General features: G+C 45.7%; 1 protein-coding gene across 2 annotated transcripts in view; it reads left to right on the top strand.

Moving 5' to 3' along the window:
- Positions 1 to 21,521, top strand: part of LOC138295339 (low density lipoprotein receptor adapter protein 1-B-like) — a 216,157-nt gene that overhangs the window by 157,208 nt on the left and 37,428 nt on the right. For both annotated transcript variants that reach the window (XM_069233570.1, XM_069233569.1), the window contains exons 4-6: positions 9,739 to 9,853; positions 12,393 to 12,465; positions 14,490 to 14,576. In XM_069233570.1, coding sequence (XP_069089671.1) covers positions 9,739 to 9,853; positions 12,393 to 12,465; positions 14,490 to 14,576 — 275 coding nt within the window. The remainder of the gene's footprint in view (positions 1 to 9,738; positions 9,854 to 12,392; positions 12,466 to 14,489; positions 14,577 to 21,521) is intronic.

The following is a 21,521-nucleotide window of genomic DNA, read 5'->3' as shown; positions in this document are numbered from 1 at the left end:
TGTCTACAGTGCCAGTGAGTGACTCACTCATACTGTCCCCCCACAGAGGCAGTCCATCACAGGGATGTTAGGTTTCAATCTTAGCAGCAGCCGCATTTCACAGTTTCTAAAGGAGCCGCCAGCAAAAATATCAAAGAAACAACCTTACTTAAGAAATAATACACATTTCCAAAAACAAAGCACAAAGGAGCTGCTCTTAAAACAAGAAATAGAATAAGTACCTATGAAGAAGTAAATGCAGGAGTACAGGATACTTCTCGATACCCAAATAAGACTCAACAGCGAGGGTAGTATTGGATCCTCTCCTTCTAAACCGGTTTTGTCAAGAGGAGCAGATAACACCCGAGCATGTCCTTCCACTGCAAAGGGATTGATGTTTCCTCACCATAGACCTGAAAGATGCAAATGTTCATGTTCCGATGCTGTCTGCGCACAGAAGACACCCCAGGCTTGGAATGAAAGGTCTGCATTACCAACTCCGTGTTTGGAAGTAAGACAGCCCTGAGGATGTTTACTGAATGCCTCGTGGTGGCAGCAGCCTACTTGAGATGCAGAGCCATTCAGGTTTATCCATATCAGGAAGATTGACTGGTGAAGAGAAATTCATTCAAGGAAAGCCGTGACTGTAGCTAGTACATAGCGGATACCAGGTGGGGTTCAAAATCAACGTGAAACATTCATCCCTGCATCCAGTAGCAGAGAAAGTATTTGTGGGTTCAGAAGTGGGTACAACAAAAGTTCTGGGAGTTCCGACACACAAGAGTACTGACCTTGCAACACCATCTCCTTTACCACGCTTCTTGGTGTCTGGCATTGAGGACAGTAATCAGATTGTTCTATATGATGGCGTCCTGTATTCATTTGATTTTAACTACAAGACCACAGGTATGACCAGTACAGGAATGGCTTAAAACAATCAGTGATCGCAAGCCAATGAGAACTGAGAGTATCTAGTGGTTGTAACATCTGAGTTAAGGAGAATGTAAAGTGGGGGACTGACCTCAATACGATAAATTCAAGATACCAGTCTAACAGCCATCATCACGACAGATGTGGCACACTTAGGTTGAGAAGGACATCTGAATTTGCCACAGATCAAGGGTACCATAGTTGCATCAGGACCTGTGAAGCATAAATTATCGGATATGTAAATGTTTTATTCTGACACGAAACTCCTTTCAAAGTCAGGGGGCAAAATGGATAAAGTTTTAACAGACAACAAACCAACGTTTTTCCTAAAAGGGGGTGGTGGGAGAAGGCAAATGTTTTTACCTTCTATCGAGGTTTGCACAAAACAGTTGACAATAGGCCACTCGGAGTAAAGTCACAATGGTTGCATTTCACATGCAAGGAGAATAAAACATGCAGACAGGGACACTAAGTAGAAGAGAAGGCATCATATTTTAATGGTAATTGAAACAGTGTATACTGAACAATGTCTTTCAAGGCTACATCAGAAACACATATTTGCAACAAAAGAAAACACCAAATGTAATTTATTCACATCCAGGCATGACTAGCCGTATTCAAAGAAAAATGCTCTGCTGATAAATTGTTGTGGGAAATTGTACATTTTCCTGCAGTTCTTCGGTGACCATTAGTGTTGAGCAAGTGTAGGGAGTCCAGCATGACCATGAATTTCATTGCACCAGCAGCATGGAAATGCCTGCCACGGTGCCCACACCTTCTAATATGGTCTCTCTCAAGAGTTGTCTAACTACCTGTATACCAGGATCTAAATAATGATGCGAGGGGGCAAGGTGGGCCTCTAGAACCCCAGAGTCTGTAGTCAGTGTTGCTCCTAAAAGTCTAGTTTCAGTTTTTAAATTTACCAGAGAGATGCATCAGTGGGCTTAAAGAGAATAGGAGATCCTCAGCAAGATGCTGTAATGCAGGTACATGGATCTGGTACCTTCACTGGTGTTCAGAAGATCATCTCAAAGGTAGTTTAACTTGGGAAACAGTTCTAGTAGAAAATGTAACCTATGTAGTAGATGCTGGACTAAGTCATGCTAATGTGTAACTTTATCCGTTTTTGCTGCATTACTAATCGAATGCAGCAAAACAAGTAGACTCCATAGCAGTTGTTAAGGGATTTCTATAAAGCGGAAATTAACACTGTACATGCTATTCCAGCTCCTAACTGAAGTTTTGAGTGGGATCTAGCTATAAAAAAGGAAGCAGAAGGAAGTTGAGAGGCGTGGACATCTGAATCACCTTGCTGAGTGGTCTGTGCATTATACTGAGCACAGACAGAGGCTGTAGGGAGAGGGTTGCTGATTTGATCGTTTTTTTGTTTTGTTTATAAACAGAATAAGGACAAATCTCAAAGACTATTGAAGTCAAGAGGAGCAAAAGGTGCCCTGATCTTAAGGATGTCTCAGGCGCCACTGATAAAGATGGTGTGCCAGTCTAGGCCAGCTCAGTTCATACTATGACTGGGGGTTGTAGACAGAGTTGTCTAGGTTGGCGCTCAAGGTATTGGCAGGTGGCGTTAAGTAGGAAACACAAACTGGCTAGGATAAAACCTTCCCCATAATAAAGATCTCTGGCTCTCCAGGTTGATTGCTTTGTGGCCAGGTTTTTTTGTAGGATCAGAATGATCCCTTGAATTAGTAACATCATTTTATTATAAACACACACTTTCTGATGCCAGTTGGTAATTCTTAAAACTGAACATCCCCTGATACTCCCTGGGCTGTCAAAGTGGCTCAGAATGGACGCCTTTTCCAGAACAGACATTTATTTGGGTATTACAAGGGCTTTATTACAAAACTGTGTATTAAGGAGCATATTACATCGCTGGACACGGGTTCTGCAGATTTTGGGGGCATACGAAGCAAAGTGCACTGTTACCCTTAGCCGAAATATAGAGTTGAATATTGTAACTACTACACGGACACGATTTGGGGGGGGGGCAGGCAGTCTGGTCTGATGGAGCCCCCGGTAATGAGATGCTAAGTGTTTACCACCCCCACAGCTGCCTGTAAACAGTAGTGCCACAAATCGGTCAGAAGTCAGTTCTTCCTGCACACCCCTTCTGCTTCCTTCCAGAAAGAGACTGATTGGCAGGATGTCAGTGCGCGAGGAGAGCTGTGTGACTGTTCCGTAGGGAGCGATAATTATATATAGCACTGCCTTCTGTGCGCAGACTGCTCCACGTCAAATCCCTACACGTGAAAAGGTAAATAAATAAATAAATAAAAAAACTATATATATATTGTTCATCCTTGAGGCAAAGGACGACTATTGAAAATGGGTAACGTTCGTTTGCAAGTGAGCGGCGAGGGATGGAATCTGCTCCAGGCCTGCTGATCCGAGAAGGGTTAGATCCTGCAGCAGGTGTAGGTTGGCATCAAACCAGCTGGGAGAGCAGCGCCAGCGACGCCCTTCACGCAGCAGATGGCCTCCCCATCTCTCCCTGCAGCCCAGCTTTGTGCCAGTGCGAGTCACTGGGACCGGCCCGCTCCCTGCCCCTGGCTCTGATTCTGGACCAGTTCTCGTCGTCACTGACTCGGCTCAGCCCTCTGTCTCCGTTGCAGGCTCCAGCCCTTGTCTCTGTTGCTGATTCTTGCCCACAGCTCTTTTTGTGGCCTTCTCTTGTGGCACGCTTGTGTTTCTCCTGTGCTTGTTGCCTGCACTTGCCCTCTCCATTGGTCTGCTCTCATAACATCTTTTCAGTCTTCTCCTTGACCCCTGCCATTGCATACTTTTTAAACCCTCTGTCTGGTCATCCTTTTGCAAAATGTATGGATTATTCTAATTTGCCTTACTTTAAGCTCTTTTCTTGTTGAATTCTCTAATAATTCCGTCGTTCCCTGTTGTGATTATAATGCTTTCCTCAGTGCCTGTTCCTCACCCACTGACATACAGCTGCTCAATCCTTGGCTCCCACTCATCCACTCTAGAATGTCAATTAACCTCCTGAATCTAATATCCACAAATATTAAATCCCCCCCTGTTTGCCAACAGCACCAATTCAACTCCAGCGTTCATTCTGACTCCAGCTAAAACAAACTTAAACCTTCCCAGCTTCACTCCCAAGCTGACGGACCATGCAAAATCTGTGGGGGTTCAACCTTGACATGGCCTTCCTTGCAATTTGTTGCTTGAATGAGAGGCCAAGACAGCTTGGTTCCACCTCTCGCATATGAAGAAAGTGAGGCTGTTTCTCTCGGAGGATGACTGCACAGCAGCTATGCAAGCCTTAGTTCTCGCTCATCTGGAATGAGGTGATGCCATGGTTGGCAGTCACCCCAGTACCACCCAAGCACCTCTGAAAGGTATCCTACACGCCCCAGTACAGCTCTTCAAGGGCTTGAAGAAATTCAGCTGCATCACACCCAGGCTAAGAGGCCTGCACCAGCTTCCTCTTCTTGCCTGGGTCATCTTCAAGACGAGCTGCATCACTATAAACACCACCCCAGTTTACCTGTCAAACAAACTAGCACAACTGGGAGACAGTGCCAGACCAGGAGCCTGGCAATCACCACACTGGAGGTAAAGCATTGCAATATGGAAAAAAATAGAAGGCATGTCTTCTCATTCATTTTCTCATGATCGGGAACAGCATCCCTATTTGACATCAGACCAGCACAGACTCCTACATTTCAGAAAAAAGCTGAAGACAGCTCTTGAAGGAGCACTACTCCTGACCATACAGTCAACCCTGAGCTACCCCCAGTGATTGCATCTGTGGCCTTCCTTGTGCTTTCTTTTTTAACCCCCCCTTTTGTCTTCTGTGCTCTATGCTACCGCCCTCGTCTTGTGTGCCTCTTCCTCTCCTACCCTCCCTCGTGTCCTCTCTACCCTCTTTTCCACTGTGCCCTCTCCTGCTCCCCTCTTGTCCTGTGTGCCCTCTCCTATGCTCCATCTTGTCCTGTGTGCCCTCTCCTACCCCCGTCTTGTCCTGTGTGCCCTCTTCTATTCTCTTGTCATGTGCACCCTCTTGTCCTGTGTGCCCTCTCCTGTGACCCTCTTGTTCTGTATGCCCTCTCCTAAACCCTCCTGTCCACTCTCCTGTGCTCCCACATGTCCTGTGTGCCCTCTCGTGTGCTACCTCTTGTACTGTCCTTTCCTACCCCCCTCTTGTCCTGTGTGCCCCTTCCTAGTCTCTCTCTTGTCCTGTGTGCCCCTTCCTAGTCTCTCTCTCTAGGGCCCTGATTACGAGTCTAGGCGCTATTTAGCGAACCCAACAGATAACGACACCACGGGGTACGCGGGGTTTATGCACGGATCGCATTACACCGACCACGTCTTACTCAGACCCATGCGGCGGGCAGGCCAGAGAAGCCGAGGGAAGAGCCGGGCTCGAGCCCAACCCGCGGGGCCGGCTTTGCTCTTAAGAGTCAAAACACGAGGAGCCTGCAAATACAACACTGTTTTTTAAGTCACAGAAGTTAAGCAAGTTTTATTAAACTGGTGTTAAAAAAAAAAAAAATCCGAACGGCCACTTACCTAGCATAATTAGGAAGCAGCAGCATAGCATGTCAGGCGACATGAGGAAGCGGCTTCATAACGTGGACAGTAGTCATGTAATTTAACAGTTTACAGCAATGCAGTAAGATCCAGACCGCAGCTAAATCTTACATACCATAGCTTAACATAGAAAGCAACTACATAACACAGATTGCAGCATACCATAACTTAGACAGTAGCTGCATATCATAAAATGATCAGCAGAAGCATATTACATAAAACATTACAAACCATAAGACTGCAGCTATGCAGCATAAAATAAACCTAGACAGCGGCTAGGACGACTGTGCGGGTCGTGTAATGCTGTAGTGCTCTTCGGGTATGGAGACATCAGGTGCTGCAGCAGGTGCAGTGATACCAGGGTCAATAGTTTGTTTTCAAGACCCCATCTGCACCCCAATTATTGATGCTTTCACCGCTCAGCCAGGTAATAGAGGGGCCCATTTTGAGCTCCTGCACTGGGGCCCATGGCACTCTTGCTATGTCAGTGGGGCTCTCCTATCGCTAGATAACTATGAATAGACAGAACTGCAGTCTGACGCCGAACTCAGTGTGCTGGTGAGGTGTGGGAAGTGTTATGGGGTAATGACCTCGTAGGTTTGTTATACCCTCTGAGATCCCTGCTACGCTGCCTACCAGTTCCTTGAGGTAAAACTACATTCCCCCTGCTGAGGACCATCACTGTGTGGTATGGCCTGCCTTCTGGGGTGTACTGGAGTGGTAATCATCAATGCTAAAACGCCCTGCATTCCCCAAAGAAACGGACAGAAAACATTCTTAAGCACATATTTCCTTTCATGGTGGGCCCACGACTACTATGACCACTACCATGGTCTCACTTCTGAGCTTCATATGCTTTTCAAAATGCATCTTTTCAGATCCGCTTCCCATAAATATAACACACAAAACTGAATTTGTGGTAAGGGCAGTCCATGGACGGTGTTTTTCATTTTTTGGCGCACTAGAACAAGGAGGCAAAGAAGTAGACCTTGCACAACCTGCATCTCAGGAAAATGCGTGGAGTGTGCAGGCAAGATGAGCTCTGTCAGGGAAAGGGCTCAAGTATGCTAGAAGAAGCCAGGCATCGACTTTAGTTTCAGTGTCTCACCCACCACAAGTAATACAAATATTATTGCTACGTGTGAGGATGTTTGCTGTGGCTTTGGCATGTAGGGACCTTCCATGTGGATAAATGTTCACTACGGAGATAGCAGACTTGTGCTCTGGTGTGAGATGTCACTCCACTCGTAGGTACCACCCGTTATCCATGCACTGCACCTGTCTGTTTGCATCAAGCTAGCAGCAAAGAACGTATCTGCATGTGACGTCTGATGCCTCTTCTTGGGTCCCATTGGTTAATGCGTTGTCGTGTGTGGTTCCTCTGATTTACCACTACCTATGCCTTGTACTGCCTGTGTAGATTGCATAGACTACTCATGCCTGCACCCTATGTGTAGATTGTACAGACTGGGCAGAGACTACTCATGCCTGCACCCTATGTGTCGATTGTGCAGACTATGCATAGACTACTCATGCCTGCATCGCTCATGCGTTGATTGTACAGACTGGGCGGAGACTGCTCATGTCTGCACCCCATGTTGAGGTTGTACAGACTGTGCATAGAGTACTCATGCCTGCACCCATGTGGAGATTGTACAGACTGTGCGTAGACTACTAGGCTGTCATCTCTCATGTGGAGATTGTACAGACTGTGCATAGACTACTCATCCCTGCATCTTGTGTGTAGATTGTACAGAGTGCGAATAGTCTACTTATCTCTGCTTCTCTCATGTGTATTTAGTTCCGACTGTGCATAGATTACTCATCCTTGCATCTCTCATGGGTAGATTGTCCAGACTGTGCATAGACTACTTCTCTCTGCTTCTCTTGTGTTGTTAGTTCAGACAGTGCATAGACTACTTATAGCTGCATATCACATGTGTGGTTAGTTCATACTGTGCATAGACCGCTGATTCCTGCATCTCTCTTAGTTAGTTCAGACTGTACATAGATTACTCATCCTTGCATCTCTCTTGCGTAGATTGTACAGACTGTCCATGGACTACTTATCCCTGCATCTCTCGTGTAGTTAGTTCAGTGTGTGCATAGATTGCTCATCCCTGCATGCCCTATGCGCAGATAGTACAGACTGTGCATAGACTGCATAGCTCAAAAAATGTGCTAGACTACTCACTGGCTATGGCCAATCATTTTTTATCAGGTCCAGCTATTTTTAGGACCTCCTCACCTCTTCTGGCAAGTTGAGAAAGAACAGGTGTTCTGTTCAGTCTGAAAGTAAAAGAGCAATAAAGACCCCTCTAAATCCTATTATGAATGTCACATTTGCTCTGTGTTGAGAGATAGAGGTCAAAAGTCACTTTGTGTTGCGATTAATTTCCCTTCCCACTGCAGAGTTCCAGGATTTTGTTAGGTGAGCTTCTCTGACCTGCTGTAAAGAGTTATTTAGATGTTGTTTATTAGGAAAAACCTGGCACCATACAGTCTTTAATTCCAGAGTAAATCAGTTGTACAAACATTTCAAAATATATTTCAGTAGTTGCGAAAGCCCATTTTTCGTACTTGTGTGATGAAAAAATAATTTAAAATAATTTAAAAGGATGGAAACAAAAAAAAACTCTTTACTTAGTAATATATTTTCTGAAACCCAATATTCCCAGAGTATTGTTAATACTTTATATAGTTTTATCAGTAAAGCTGCAAGTTAGTGGGAAGGTTTTTGAAAATGTCTTGGAAATTTACTGTCTGTGAATGACAGTATGCTACCACATCATGCTTTAGTAATATATTTATTAAAAGTGAGTTTGAACATAAACTGAGAAACACTCGTGCCTTTATGGCAATTCCTTTAGTAAACTAAGAGGCAAGTCATGGATCATTCGTCCCCTATATCTGTGCTAGATTATTATTATTGTTGGAGCAAACATTTTGTCTATTTAATCAAACAAAAGAGATTATTTGTGCTGCAAAAATGCTGAGCTCACATATTTGAAGGTGCACTTGTATGTGAGAATGAAGAAAAATGCGACTCTGTAAACTAATTGCCTAGGATCACACAATTTTAGCCCAGTTTACGGGTCTGGTACATTACAGTTAGGTCGAGTAGATTATACAAGTTAGTTGGCTTGCAGGTCTTGTAACATTTATGTCTTGTGTAGTTAGTTCAGACTGTGCATAGTTTACTCATGCCTGCATCTCTCATGTAGATTGCACAGACTGTGCATAGACTACTCATGCCTGCATCGCTAATGTGAGGTTAGTTCAGATTGTTCATAGACTACTCATGCTTGCATCGCTCATGTAGATTGTACAGGCTGTGCATAGACTACTCATGCCTGCATCTCTCTTGTGCAGATTGTACGGACTGTGCATAGACTGCTCATGCCTTCATCTCTCATGTGTAGATTTTGCAGACTGTGCAGAGCCTACTCATGCCTGTATCGTGTGTGTAGATAGTACAGACTGTGCAGAAACTGCTCATGCCTGTATCTCGTGTGTAGATAGTACAGACTGTGCAGAAACTGCTCATGCCTGTTCTCTTGTATAGATTGTGCAGACTGTACAGACTACTCATGCCTGCATCTCTTGTACATAGATTATACACACTGTGCATAGACTCTTTATCCCTGCATCTCTCATTTATAGATTGTACAGACTGTGCATAGATTACACATGCTTTAATCTCTCATACCTAGATTGTTTAGACTGTACATAGACTGCTTATCTTTGCATTTATTTTGCGTAAATTGTACAGACTGTGCATAGACTACTCATGCCTGCATCTCTCATGTGTAGATTGTACAGACTGTGCTTAGATTACACATGCTTTCATCTCTCATGCCTAGATTATTCAGACTGTGCATAGACTGCTTATCTCTGCATTTCTTGTGCGTAGATTGTACAGACTGTGCATAGATTCCTCATCCCTGCATGTCCCTGTTGTTGATTGAGAAGAATGTGGACATTTCATCTACCACACTAGTATGTTTTCTGCAAGTAAACATGACTTTGTTATTCGCACCAGTGTTCACCAATGTACAGAAATCATTGTTTTTGAGCCCAGAATGGTAGACTGTGCGGAATCTGAATAAATGCCTTGAACACATACAAGGCAATGCCTTTGGCTACGAGTGAATGTTGATTTCCAAAAACCTTAGATGGGTTTAATGTTAGGAATGTGATGCCAGTTGTGGGTCACTGCTGCATTAAGAGTTTGTCTTGTTTTCTGTTTCCTCTTTTCAGGATCTCGTACTGCACCACAGATAAGGTTCAGAACAAAGTGTTTGCTTATGTGGCTCAGAACCAGACGAACGAGACGCTGGAGTGCCATGCTTTCCTGTCACCCAAGAAGAAGATTGTAAGTGTGCTCCTTGAAGTCTCTCTCTGTGGTACGCAGCGCTCACACCTCACTCCTCTCTTTACTTGTATTCGCAACTCCCTCTCCCACTGACTTAGTTTTACAAAGTAGTCCCACCCCCCTCAGGACAGGTCCATGCGTGATGCGCTGCTCTAGTCCAGGTTTTTTCTTTGAATTCTAGGACTTGTAGTATTGTTTAGTCAATTTTAAAAGAAGACAACAAGTCCCAGAATTCAAAGGAAAAAATTTGGACTAGGCAGCACATCACACCTGGACCTGGGAAACTTTGCAGTTATGTTTACAGACAGCCAAACCATCCACGGGGTCAGGACTTTTAGGAGGTTCTTCTGTTCTCTCGCTTCCCCTCTCCCTGTTCCTACATTGTAGAAAGCAGTCTCACCCATTCCACCCTCCCCCCGCTGTCAAAACACTGTAGTGACTCTTGTGCCTCCACATTGTGTTATGTGACTGTTATAATAATTTTACTAGTTCCAGTAATCAAAATTTCTGTGAAATTACCCAGATTATGGCATTATGCCACATCGTGTAAATTTAGGTAGAAATTATAACATGAGCTGTGCCACCAGGGTAATTTTTGAATGTGAGCAATATTTCGGGAAAATATTTTCCCTGAGTGGGACTGTTAAGATAATTTGTTTATAGAACTCGGAAGCCGCCAGCAGGCCCATTACCCCCACACCGGTCATACACCAACCAACAAGATAATTATTTAGTTGGAAGAAGTATTTATTTTATATACTTTCATTAAAATCAAATACCATTAATCAAATTTATGCAAATCATGTTATGCAGATTACTCTATTAAACATTTCACTGCAAATCAACAATGAATATATACTGTTATAGGTGCTTTTTACATTTGTAACCATAAATCATTTTGACAGGATCCCTTCCTGTCCCGAACCTCCTTTGGACCACACAGGGACTGGTCGTCACCTGTATCCCTAGGGGGGGGGCGGTACCCCTGCTTCCTCTGTTCCTTGCCCCCATGCTCAGGGTTCCGCCCCCTCTCCAAACACCAGTCAGCCAAGGGGTGTACAGGGGCGGCCCAGGGCATGAGCCCCATGACCACCCCAGTGATCTGGGCTCCCTACCCCCAATCTGGTGTGTCCATCCGAAGGTTGGTCCAGGACTTCAGGATCCTATCTCTGTTGTTATACCGGGGCCCCACCCTTGCTTCAGGTTACTTTAGTCTCTCTTCTTCCGCCTAATACTAAGGAGAGGGTGAGTGGGTCAGGCCGCCGTGCCAGGAAGAAGAAGGCTGAGCCTTCTGGGGGGGGGGGGGGGGGGGGGGGGAGGGGGTGCTTTTAAACCCCCCACTGGCTCGCAGTGGCCCAAACCACGAGGCGTGTGAGCGGAAGCCACAGGCCAGCCTGCGCACAACTAGTGCGAGGGTCCAGCGTCCCCGATCCCTAAGGGGCCGCGCTCCCCCCATGTTGGGGGGGGGGGCGCTTTTCCAATGTGAAAGGCGAAGTTTTGAACGCGAGCAGCTGTTCCTTTAATGTGGGCAGTCAAGAAACTTTTCACACAGACTTTTTTGCCCGAGTGGAACATTCAGGTAACTTTTGAGTAGAAAACTACAAATCTGAACACAAGCATCAGTGTTTTGTACCCAAGCGACCAGAAATCAACCCGAAATTACACGTTTGAGTAGAATTTTTACCTGAACTAACCATTCAGGTACATTTTTCAGTGTGAACTGCATTACGCATACTTTTACAGTAATTTTGCATAACTACGATACAGACAATTGAGCGTCTTTAGCCTTCTCCTAGTCACCAACAGATGAACGGTTCAGCATTAATCACGTACAAAAGGCATTCAGTGTGACCCATTATATAAGCAGCTGTGAGAAAGGTAACGAGAAACAGGAGCACGCCTGCGTCCAGAAGTGTATGTGTTTCTTCCTTTCTGTGAGAGTGAAGCAAGCTCTTCTCCCTGCCTCTTTGTACAGCACCCCACCTACCAGAGAGCTCTTCTCATATGTTTAAAATGCTGCCATTGGATCCTCCTTTCTCAAGTCAAGTAATGTTTCTGGACATCTGACCAGAAGTTCTTGTAGCACGAAAAATAGGTTTTTGGTGTTAAACACATCAGAGCCTTGTAATCTATACCAGACAGCCCAGGTATTCATGTTAGTGGGACAGGGCGCAAAACTGACCGCAGTGAATTGTTACCCTGGTATAACAATTTACCCCCTTTTACAAGAATGTGGTAGCATTAAATGCATATAAGCGCCAGGAAAAGACTTGCAAAGGATAGTATTATGTATACAATTCAGACTGTGACTGGAATGGTGCAGTGGTGTGTGATTTATACTTGTATTACTTACGTAGGGTCCATTGATGCTAGCCTAAACAAGTGTGGCATCACTGCCTTTCCACAGTCCTTTGTAATCCTAAGTGGTGGCTTCTTCCAGAGTGACTATGTCTGAGTGCATCTTTAGAGAGATCATTGAATAGTTTGTAAATCAACCCATGCCATTGCCCCTGACACTGCTTTCTCTTGTCGCCAACAGGCCCAAGCAGTGGCCCTCACTGTCGCACAGGCCTTCAAGGTGGCGCTGGACCTCTGGGAGACTGCTCAGGAAGGTGAGGGAAGAACTTGCCTGATGCGTGTTTGGAAGGCCTGGTGTTTTCCTCTTTTGGAGATATGCATTTAAAAGTACCTTTTAAAGTTGCCTGCCTTGTATCATCACTGCAGTCTGCAAGCCACATTCTACTTGCAGTGATGAAAACTCTGTGTAAGGACGGATGACCCATCAAACTCAAGCTTGCTGTGAACATGGTGGTGCATTAGGTGGTGGTATGAAAGAGATGACTTATGCCGTTGAATAAAAGTGATCCAGGCCCTTCATGGTGTCCACGTTGTGGGAATATGGTCAGTTCACGTTCTTTACAGGATTGGCTGGGTATTACTCTAAATGTTTGGTAGCCGCATATTCATTTGTTTACCACAAACGGTGGCGGGGAGGCCAGGTGACTATGTACTGCAAGGTACTCCACCCGCATGTTCCAGGGCTTCTCAACACAACTGCTGAGGTTTCATCCATCCTGCCTTTAAGTGAGCGTGATGAGGAGGATTGTGGCAATCAGGGGATGCTGTAGACGCGTCAGGGAAGGATGCACTCACTGAAGAGTAAGTGGCTGCTTTGGTAAGGATGCAGATAGTAAGAGGCCGGCAAAGAAAGTGCTCTTGGAGGTCCTGGTGTTAATATATCAGGGTTGCATCAAAATGATGGTGTGGGGAAATGTTTATTGGCAGGACGAGTTGGTGCTTCCTGGCCGCGGTGCACAAAGGTGTAGTGGTGTGTGAGGACTTTGTGCCTTGTGTGGGGAGTGACACTTCATATGATGCCTGAGCTGCTGATGCGTGCCCTGGAATGTCTCCGTAGATCACTGAAAGAAGGTTTGTGTTGATGTGTTGTCATTCGGTACACAAGCTGACCTGGAAATACTATATTGTACTGATTATTACTCTTCTGCAACAAATGAAGGTTGCAGAGATTGTGGTTACAGGACCAGTGAAGGATTGATTGAATGAGAGTCTTTAGTGCTAAGGGTTTCCGCAGGAACTGGTGACTGACAGGTGTCATGGTGATGCAATCACTTAGGTGCCCAAATGGCTTATTTTATGAGTGGAAATTCACATTTTTCATTGAATGTGAATTTACACCAGCAAACCAACGTACTTACTAGTAATTTATGAACCGTATAGATCAGTGGTTCCCAACCTTTTGATTTCCGTGGACCCCCACTTTATCATTACTGGAGCCTGGAGACCGCCACTGAATCTTTATTGGATTCTGGGGACCCCCCACTGAACCATTACTGAAAGCTGGGGGACCTAATCTTTAAATCATATTAAATTTTCTAAGCAGTCGTGGACCCCCTGAGGAGGCTTTGCGGACCCCAGTGGTTCTCCGGCCACAGGTTGAGAACCACTGGTATAGATGAACCTTAAGATCTGCTCACAGGGAGGTGGCCTCTCAGGGCAGGGGATTCCTTGGAGTGTTTTTGGTGTTACTTTCGAGAAGGGCAGTAGTAAGTCTGCATTCAGGCTGTGACTGGGGAGTATAAGTTCTAAAAATGGTCAGAGATGTATGGAACAGATTTCCATGTGGGGGAAACATGTAGAAAAAGATGCAGGTGCACTATTGCGAAGTACATATGAAGAGATAAATGTACAGTTGTACATATGATGAGAAAATGTCTTTGCACACCAGTGACTTGGAATTCATAAATGAATTGTGGAAGTCCTCCTGGGTAATTTAACTGTTGCAGCTCCCCAGATATCCTCTTAAAAAAAAAAAAAAAAAAAGGTGTTCATACCATACGTAGTAGGAGTACACTTCTGATTTTTTTTGGTTTTGGAGAAACAAGGCTCAGCTGGAGGGTCTGTGGTTTAGGGAGGCATTATAAATGAGAAGAGGATTGGGGATGCTGGGTGTGATTTTAAGATTTCAATTTTTTTATTTTGTTCTCTGCCTCTTTTGTTTTATATTGTCTGCACTTTTATTTTGAGGTTCAGCGGAGAACATTGCTTCCTTTCTATATTATGTGTCCTATTGCCACATTTGCCCTCAGTGCTGTTAACTTGCACATTCTCTCCACAGGGAAGGGGCAGGCATGTCCCAGGAACTGCTGCGGCTCTGAAGCAACCTCTTTCTGTAGGGTGTCCAGTCCCAGCATCTCAGAGACCGGTAAGCGAACCTCCAGTGGCGCATGGTGGATCACATGCTGAGGGACATAAGCAATAATGCATGGCAGGGGTGAAGCTTGGAGAGGGGACAGGCTGAGGGTTTGGAGCCAGAGCGTAAGGGCCATCGGCCACCCTAGAAGAAGTGACCATGAGGTAGGGAGCAGAAGTTGGGGGCAGTGGGGTGCATGAGCAGGTGAACTGTGGAAATCAACCTGGAAACTCTGCAGGAAGTGACTCTGAATATACCCCTACTTGGGCCTACTACTGTACTCCTTTACCTGTTCCATTCACTATTCTGTAAGTTAACATGCACTTCTTCACCTCTTTAATCACAAGGAATAAAGGTAAGGTCCAACCTGTTGCCTGCCACAGCAGTTCTATGTACGTGTTGACTACTTTGTGCCCATAAAAATGGTGAGTCCCAGACTCTTGCACACATTGAAGTATCTTACAGGATCCAGGGTTTTGAGTGTGCACCAGAGTGCCTAGTAGTACTAGAATGAAGATTCACCCAAGCAGAACGTCATACCAGCGTCATACCAAGCAATGCGGACTCCGCCCCACAAGGAAACAGTCTAGTGCAGTGGGTGGAGACTGCAACTCAAGGCAGGATAGTAACTTGTGAGACACACCATGCCTTCCAGAGGTAGAGGTTAGAAATAGGCGAGTAATTCAGGTGTTTTCAGGGCTGTCACTTACTTTACTTGTGATAGTATGAGGAAGTCCACCTTCTTCCCTGGTGGCATGTGATCTCTCTGTCCAGGCAGGAAGCAGACCAAGACAATCTATGATTTAAAAGGTGCTTCCCAAGGTAGCCCTGCTTTGTAGTTCTTCCTCATTCTATGAACATATCCATGGACAGTGTGGCTTTTCATGTGCCATTGTAGTCCTAAAGAGCTCCTTATCCTTGCGCCCCATCGGAATGCCCAGCACAGTTGATTTGCTCTTTTGAACAAGTACTTTCCAGGCCTAATGTGACTTATGGAACCAGTTTTATAGTTTTTTTAATCTGTAAATACTTAAGGCATGCAATCCATATATTGAATAGGTTGTTTAAAAAGGAGTGTTGTAGGAGTTTTGCCAAGGTTTTGGACAGCAGCACCACCGTGTGAGGGTGACTGGGTCAGCCCGACACCAGCTGGAAGCTGCCTGCCCGACCTTCCCGGCTAGCTAGCATCACCTCACCCAAACCTAGACAGTAAAGGTGATGTGTGGCAGCCTAGAAACATGACACTGACTCCTCAGGGGAGTTGTGGAATAGATCTAACCCCTTTCTCTCATTTGAACAAGTCTCACACATGCAAAGGCAGTCAAAGAAGTGCAGGGTATGTTTCATTACATTTATTGAAGAAACTGCATTCTATGAGGAAAGGAATGAGCTGCAATTATTAGGAAGATGAAATATAATATGTTATGATTGTGACCTTTAGAGTAAAACATATAAACAGTCCCAGCATCCTGACATAATCATGAGTCTAAGAATTCCTACCTGCACCTCTAGCATCTAACATGAGAGCATAGCAGTGCTAGCCTTTCGGCCCATACTAGTCCATGGAAGGAGCTCTCAACCCCATGCCTGGAAAGAAAGGGTCTGCCTGTTGATCTCCTGACAGTCCTCCTGGTTGGCTGGAGAGACAAGACCAAGATCAGTGGAGCTGTTGGGAAAGTGGCCCATCGCATAAGATGTCTGGCTGGAATTTCCCTTCTACCTTTCTTCGGCCTGAATGATGTTTATATATTAAAACGTGTTGTGTTCTGAGAAAAGGCCTGATGTGATATGTGTAGGGTTTAAGGCTTGACTCCGTAAGTCTTGGAGCGGCAATACCAAGTAAATTATCTTGTGCAATGAAAAAGCAGCAGAAAAGCAGCTGATTAGAGTATATAAACAACCCTGCTGAAAAGCAAGCTGTGCTAAAACATATTAAGATGAATAAGCAAGTAAAATGTGTAAATAGGTAAAAGGGCACAGGCCGGCAGGCCTTGAACTAAAATAAAGATGCCCAATCTAAGTGCTAAAAGGAACCATGACAGGAAGTGAATGTTTCCTCGTCCTGCCTAGATACACAGTTGCTCAATATTGTTAAGCATTAAAGATGCCAAAGTATTCCCATAATTGTACGCAAATCTTGCCATGGCTCGATAGATTGGCTCCTCCATCTTGAAACATCCGTCCATGGCCTTTTCCATTCACTTACGGGTGGTGCTGATGGAGATATCAAGTATCTGGTAATGTCCTTTTTGGTCATGGTGTGTCAATTGCTACTGTTGTTCTTTCCCCACAACTCCTTTGCAGGTCCTACATAACCAGAAGTGTTTCTCAATTAGTAGTTTAGATGGCTCGCCCCATCACCTCTGGCTATGTTTGTCATTTTGATTGCCAATAACTTTTAAACTTGATACACTCTCAGACCACATGAAAGAAACCACCCAAGGCAATATTTTACCTCTTGCATGCAGGTGTGAAAATCCTACCCATATGCCATGGACTCTGTGAGGTGAATTACATTTTATGTAGATAACTGAGCTGAATTCAGTTGCGTTTGCCTGTGTGTGACCTCTGAGCCTCCTCCCACCGGAATGAAATATGGATTTGTTCCAGTTGACTTAGTCTTGACGCTTCCCTTATAATTGAACATGCACATTATCTGCAAGAATTGTTTAAAATCTACCCATTTGTTGGCTCTGGTAACACAACAGGACACTAAAGTAAAGACAACTTTCGCAATGAGATAAGACCTATATTTCACCCCTTCCTTCACTAAATGGCTGGAAGAAAGGCTAGTTATTTTGTTTGAGACCATGTTATATGACAAGCCTCTTTTGGAGAGTAGTCACAGATAAAGTGACTGGATCTGTGTGTGACAGCTGGAGCAGCGTGGCTGTTAAGAAAAGATGTGGAGCATTGTTGAAGGAGTGTATTGAGTTGGCTTGTGTTGGACATATTCCTTCATGGGAAGAATGACACTCTACTCAGTAAGCTGTGTGAATAGTGTTCTTGTGTTATGTTCATGGCATAGATTTAAAGGAAAAGGTAGAGCAGCAAGCAGAGGTATATAGATTTGGGACGAGCACATTGCGGGACTGAGCATGTTTGACACTTGGTCCCAATCTACATGGGCTCACAGGACAAGGGAGAGAGAGAGAGTGTACCTTGCATCCGACTCTCCTCCTACAGGTGATAAGTTCCTTCTCACTTAGAGCCAATACTCGATAGGGCCACTACAGCATTCAACGACTAATCCCCTGTGCCTTCAGTTCCTGTTGGGTGGCCTCCTGTCAGTCAAGCCCAGGCATGGGCTGTGGTCAGGTGTCCTCAAGTTTCTCACACGTGGCCCTGTGGAGGCAGTGGCTAGGGGGGGTCCTCGATGCTCTTCCGATATGGGTGTTTCCTTGGATCCTCCCCACAGGTGGGAAATGGGGCAGAATTTGATGCTCCTGGCGCTGGTCTCCTCAGTTGGGGCTTGGGCCTGCATGGATCATCACAGCAACCTCATTTTTTCAACAACTGTCTTAACCAGACCATGCTCCTTGCCTTATCTCAATGCCCCCTCCACCTGGCATAGAAGGTCACTGTCCTCACTTTTTACATGAGCTACAGCCCGATCGGCACAGTAGCAACCTTCACAAGAGCTCCACCTGGCATGCAGGGTCACTGACTTGCTCCGCACATGGGCTAAAGCACGATTGGCATGGCAGCAGTCTTCATGGCATAACCACCTGTCATATAGAATCTCTCAATTCAAACTTGCACACGGGCAGCGACCTGGTCGACGGGCCTTCTCTGGCATACAGGAGTCACCGATTTTAACCTGCACATGAGCAGTGACATGATTGGGGCAGTAGGAGTCTCCTCACATCTTTCTTCAGGGATCCAATCAGCAGGATCCTCTGCTGGACCTAGTTTCCTCCAATACTCCTCTTCCTCGCAGGCCACACTTGCCTTGGCAAGCAGGCATGTACGGTTCTTCAGGGACAGGTGGCCTTGGCCCCCAGTCCTGGTCACAAGCAGAAGTCTTACAGAGCTTCTCCTCCACGCACAGCTGAAGTGGTTGTTTGACATTTGATACATTTGGAGGGCGTCAAGCTCTCTTTCTTAAAGTCCATTTCCAGACACCCGAAGTGATTTAGAGTCTGAGACTTTGAAGTTTATGTTGGAGGTCTGCTTCCTTTTAAAGTGCCTGCTCCTCTGTCCTGGCTCCAGAAAGCAGTCTGTCACAGCAGGAGTAACTCCAATTCTGATAGCCCCACAACACAGGCCAGGGGAGTGACTAGAGGTTTACATCTGCATGTTAGCCACATTGAAACGTGTATCAGGAGGTTACCCCAGGGCCTCAGCCCTACCCTTTGTAATGATCTTATCAGCCCCATTTCCTTCCTGAGATGTGCCCAGGATCCTTCCCATTGACTTCTGTTTGAATCAAAGAGCGACCCTTGAAGTGTTCTTAAGAGCCTGCCTCTCCCTTCCTCCAGTGTGTCCCACCCAGCTTACAGTAATGCAGCAATCCACAAATCTGTTTGGGGAGGGGATTTTGTAACTACTTATGTGTCTTCAGTCAGCCCTGGGTCTCCCAAAATGGATCTCAGGATCTTCCATGCAGTGTATTATTCATAGGCACACATACACCAAGCACATGCCTATTACATACATGCAGAGCACCGCACTGCATCATCCCTGTATTGTTCCATTCACAGACACACATACACCCAGCACATGTCTAACACGTACTCTCTGCGTAGCACTATACACCAAACCGATGCAGGCCAAGGGTGAGTTAAGTGCACAGCAGCAGAACTTTAAATATGATGGCCCGTAGCCCTCAGTCCAGTGACCCAGGAAAAAAGGCCTGTTTACTTCTACTGATCACTACACAGTATGCTGCCACCACTGTGCTTGTGCCGCTTAAATCCTGGCAAAGACAGGTGCCTTTCACCACTATGAGGGTGGCGTTTGGGGGCCGCTCCCTGTCCAAGAAGATCGCATTCTGCGAGACAGGCCTATGTCGGGGTGCACATACACGATCCATGTTTGCCCATGACAACAAAAATCAGCATCAGAGATCCAAATATCACTTCATTTGGGGCAGACAGGGCAAGGGTGCACGTCCATCACCATGTGAGGAACTTTTCTGTTCCAACAGATATGGGTGATCGCTCAGGAAAGCCGGGACCGCTAATCAGGGTGTCGGCCATCTTGGCCATCCAGGCCAAACATCACCCCCCATCCTTTGCAACTGATTTAAGAGCTGATATTGTGATGGATATTATTGATCTGTGGAAAGCAATTTTGCATGGAGGTAGCGTAAAATATTTAAATAAATTGTTCTGCATGGAAAGTGCCTCTAAGAGCATTGTGACAAATAATAGTGTGCAGTGTGTATGGGTGATAATGAATGCACAGACTTGTGAAGGAAAGTACTTACCTATTTATGAAAAGTGGTTTGAATGGGTGGGGAGGAGTGACTGAAATGGTTGAGAATATTGCACAGCAGTGAGAAGGATGGGGAGATTAGACAAAGATCGAGAACAAATGTGCGTTCTGAGGCACAGATAATTTTGGAAAGTGGGTTCCACTTAAAAGTAGCGGATGGTGGTAAGCTGAGCCAAGGGACAGAAGTGCAGTTACGACAGCCATTTAACGTGAGGTCCTCTTTGTTGCAATTGTGCTTCGCTGCGACTGGCAATATAATGGGTGTAGTGTCTGGTTGTGTGTATGGTATACATCTGCATGTCGTGGGGATTGGTGTGCAATATATATATGTTCAATGGCATGTGTAGCTGCAGATACACATGCTGTGCATATCCCGCCATCTAGTGTTGGGCTCAGAGTGTTACAAGTTGTTTTTCTTCGAAGAAGTCTTTTCGAGTCACAAGATCGAGGGACTCCTCCCCTTTCGGCTCCATTGCGCATGGGCGTCGACTCCATCTTAGATTGTTTTCTTTTCGCCATCGGGTTCGGACTTGTTCCTCTTCACTTCGTGTTTTTTGTTCGGAAACTTAGATATTGGAAAATTTGACAGTATTGTTTGTGTTCGGTATCGGGTTAGTTAACGCAGATCGACACCGAATCAAGAAAAAGCACCGGTGGCCCTTCGGGGCTTCTATTCCCCGGCGGGGCCTGGTCGGCCCGACCACGTGCATCTTCAAGGCTAATGAAACGGACCCCATTCCGCTTCTGCCCCGAATGCCACAACAAGTATCCTTACACAGATCAACATTTAGTCTGTAATTTGTGTTTGTCTCCCGAACACAAAGAGGATACCTGCGAGGCCTGTCGGGCGTTTCGGTCGAAGAAAACGCTAAGGGGCCGGAGAGCACGAAGGCTTCAAATGGCGTCGGCGCCGTCAGGACACCACGACATCGAGGAAGAAGAGACTTTCTCCATTGCTGACTCGGACTCTGACTCGGACGAGGCCGAAACAGAGTAGACGCCGAAAACCGTGAGTAAAACAGCCCCGGCCAAAACTCACGTAAAAATCATGAAGGCCCAGGGGACGCCACCGCTGGCAGGCCATGGCTTAACCCGTAAAATCGGTGACAGTCCATCGGCACCGAAAAAGGGCACACATGTGTCGAAGTCATCCGACTCTGGTCGAGATACCGGCACAGAACATACTCGGCACCAGGACCCTAGTTCCGAGCAATCTCGACATCGAGATACCGGCACCGAGATGAGTCGGCACCCTGAGATCGGAACACCGAAACTCAAAAAAGTGGCTTCGGAGCCAAAAAAGACTGTTGAAAAGGTTTCGATACCGAAACATCCGGCTTCGGAGCCGAAATCAAGCTCCTACATCGAGGAACAAGGCCTTTCAGCACAAATGCAAGGCCATAAATTCGGACAAGAGCTAGAAGCAGGGGAGCCAGATTATACACAGAGAAGGCTCCATATTCAAAAGGATACAGGGAAAATTAGAACTCTCCCTCCTATAAGGATGAAAAGGAAACT

The sequence above is a fragment of the Pleurodeles waltl genome, chromosome 5 (genome assembly GCF_031143425.1).
Source record: "Pleurodeles waltl isolate 20211129_DDA chromosome 5, aPleWal1.hap1.20221129, whole genome shotgun sequence".
Classification (NCBI taxonomy): Eukaryota; Metazoa; Chordata; class Amphibia; order Caudata; family Salamandridae; genus Pleurodeles; species Pleurodeles waltl.
The sequence above is the reverse complement of the archived record's forward strand: the minus strand, read 5'-3'. Positions and strand labels throughout refer to the sequence as shown.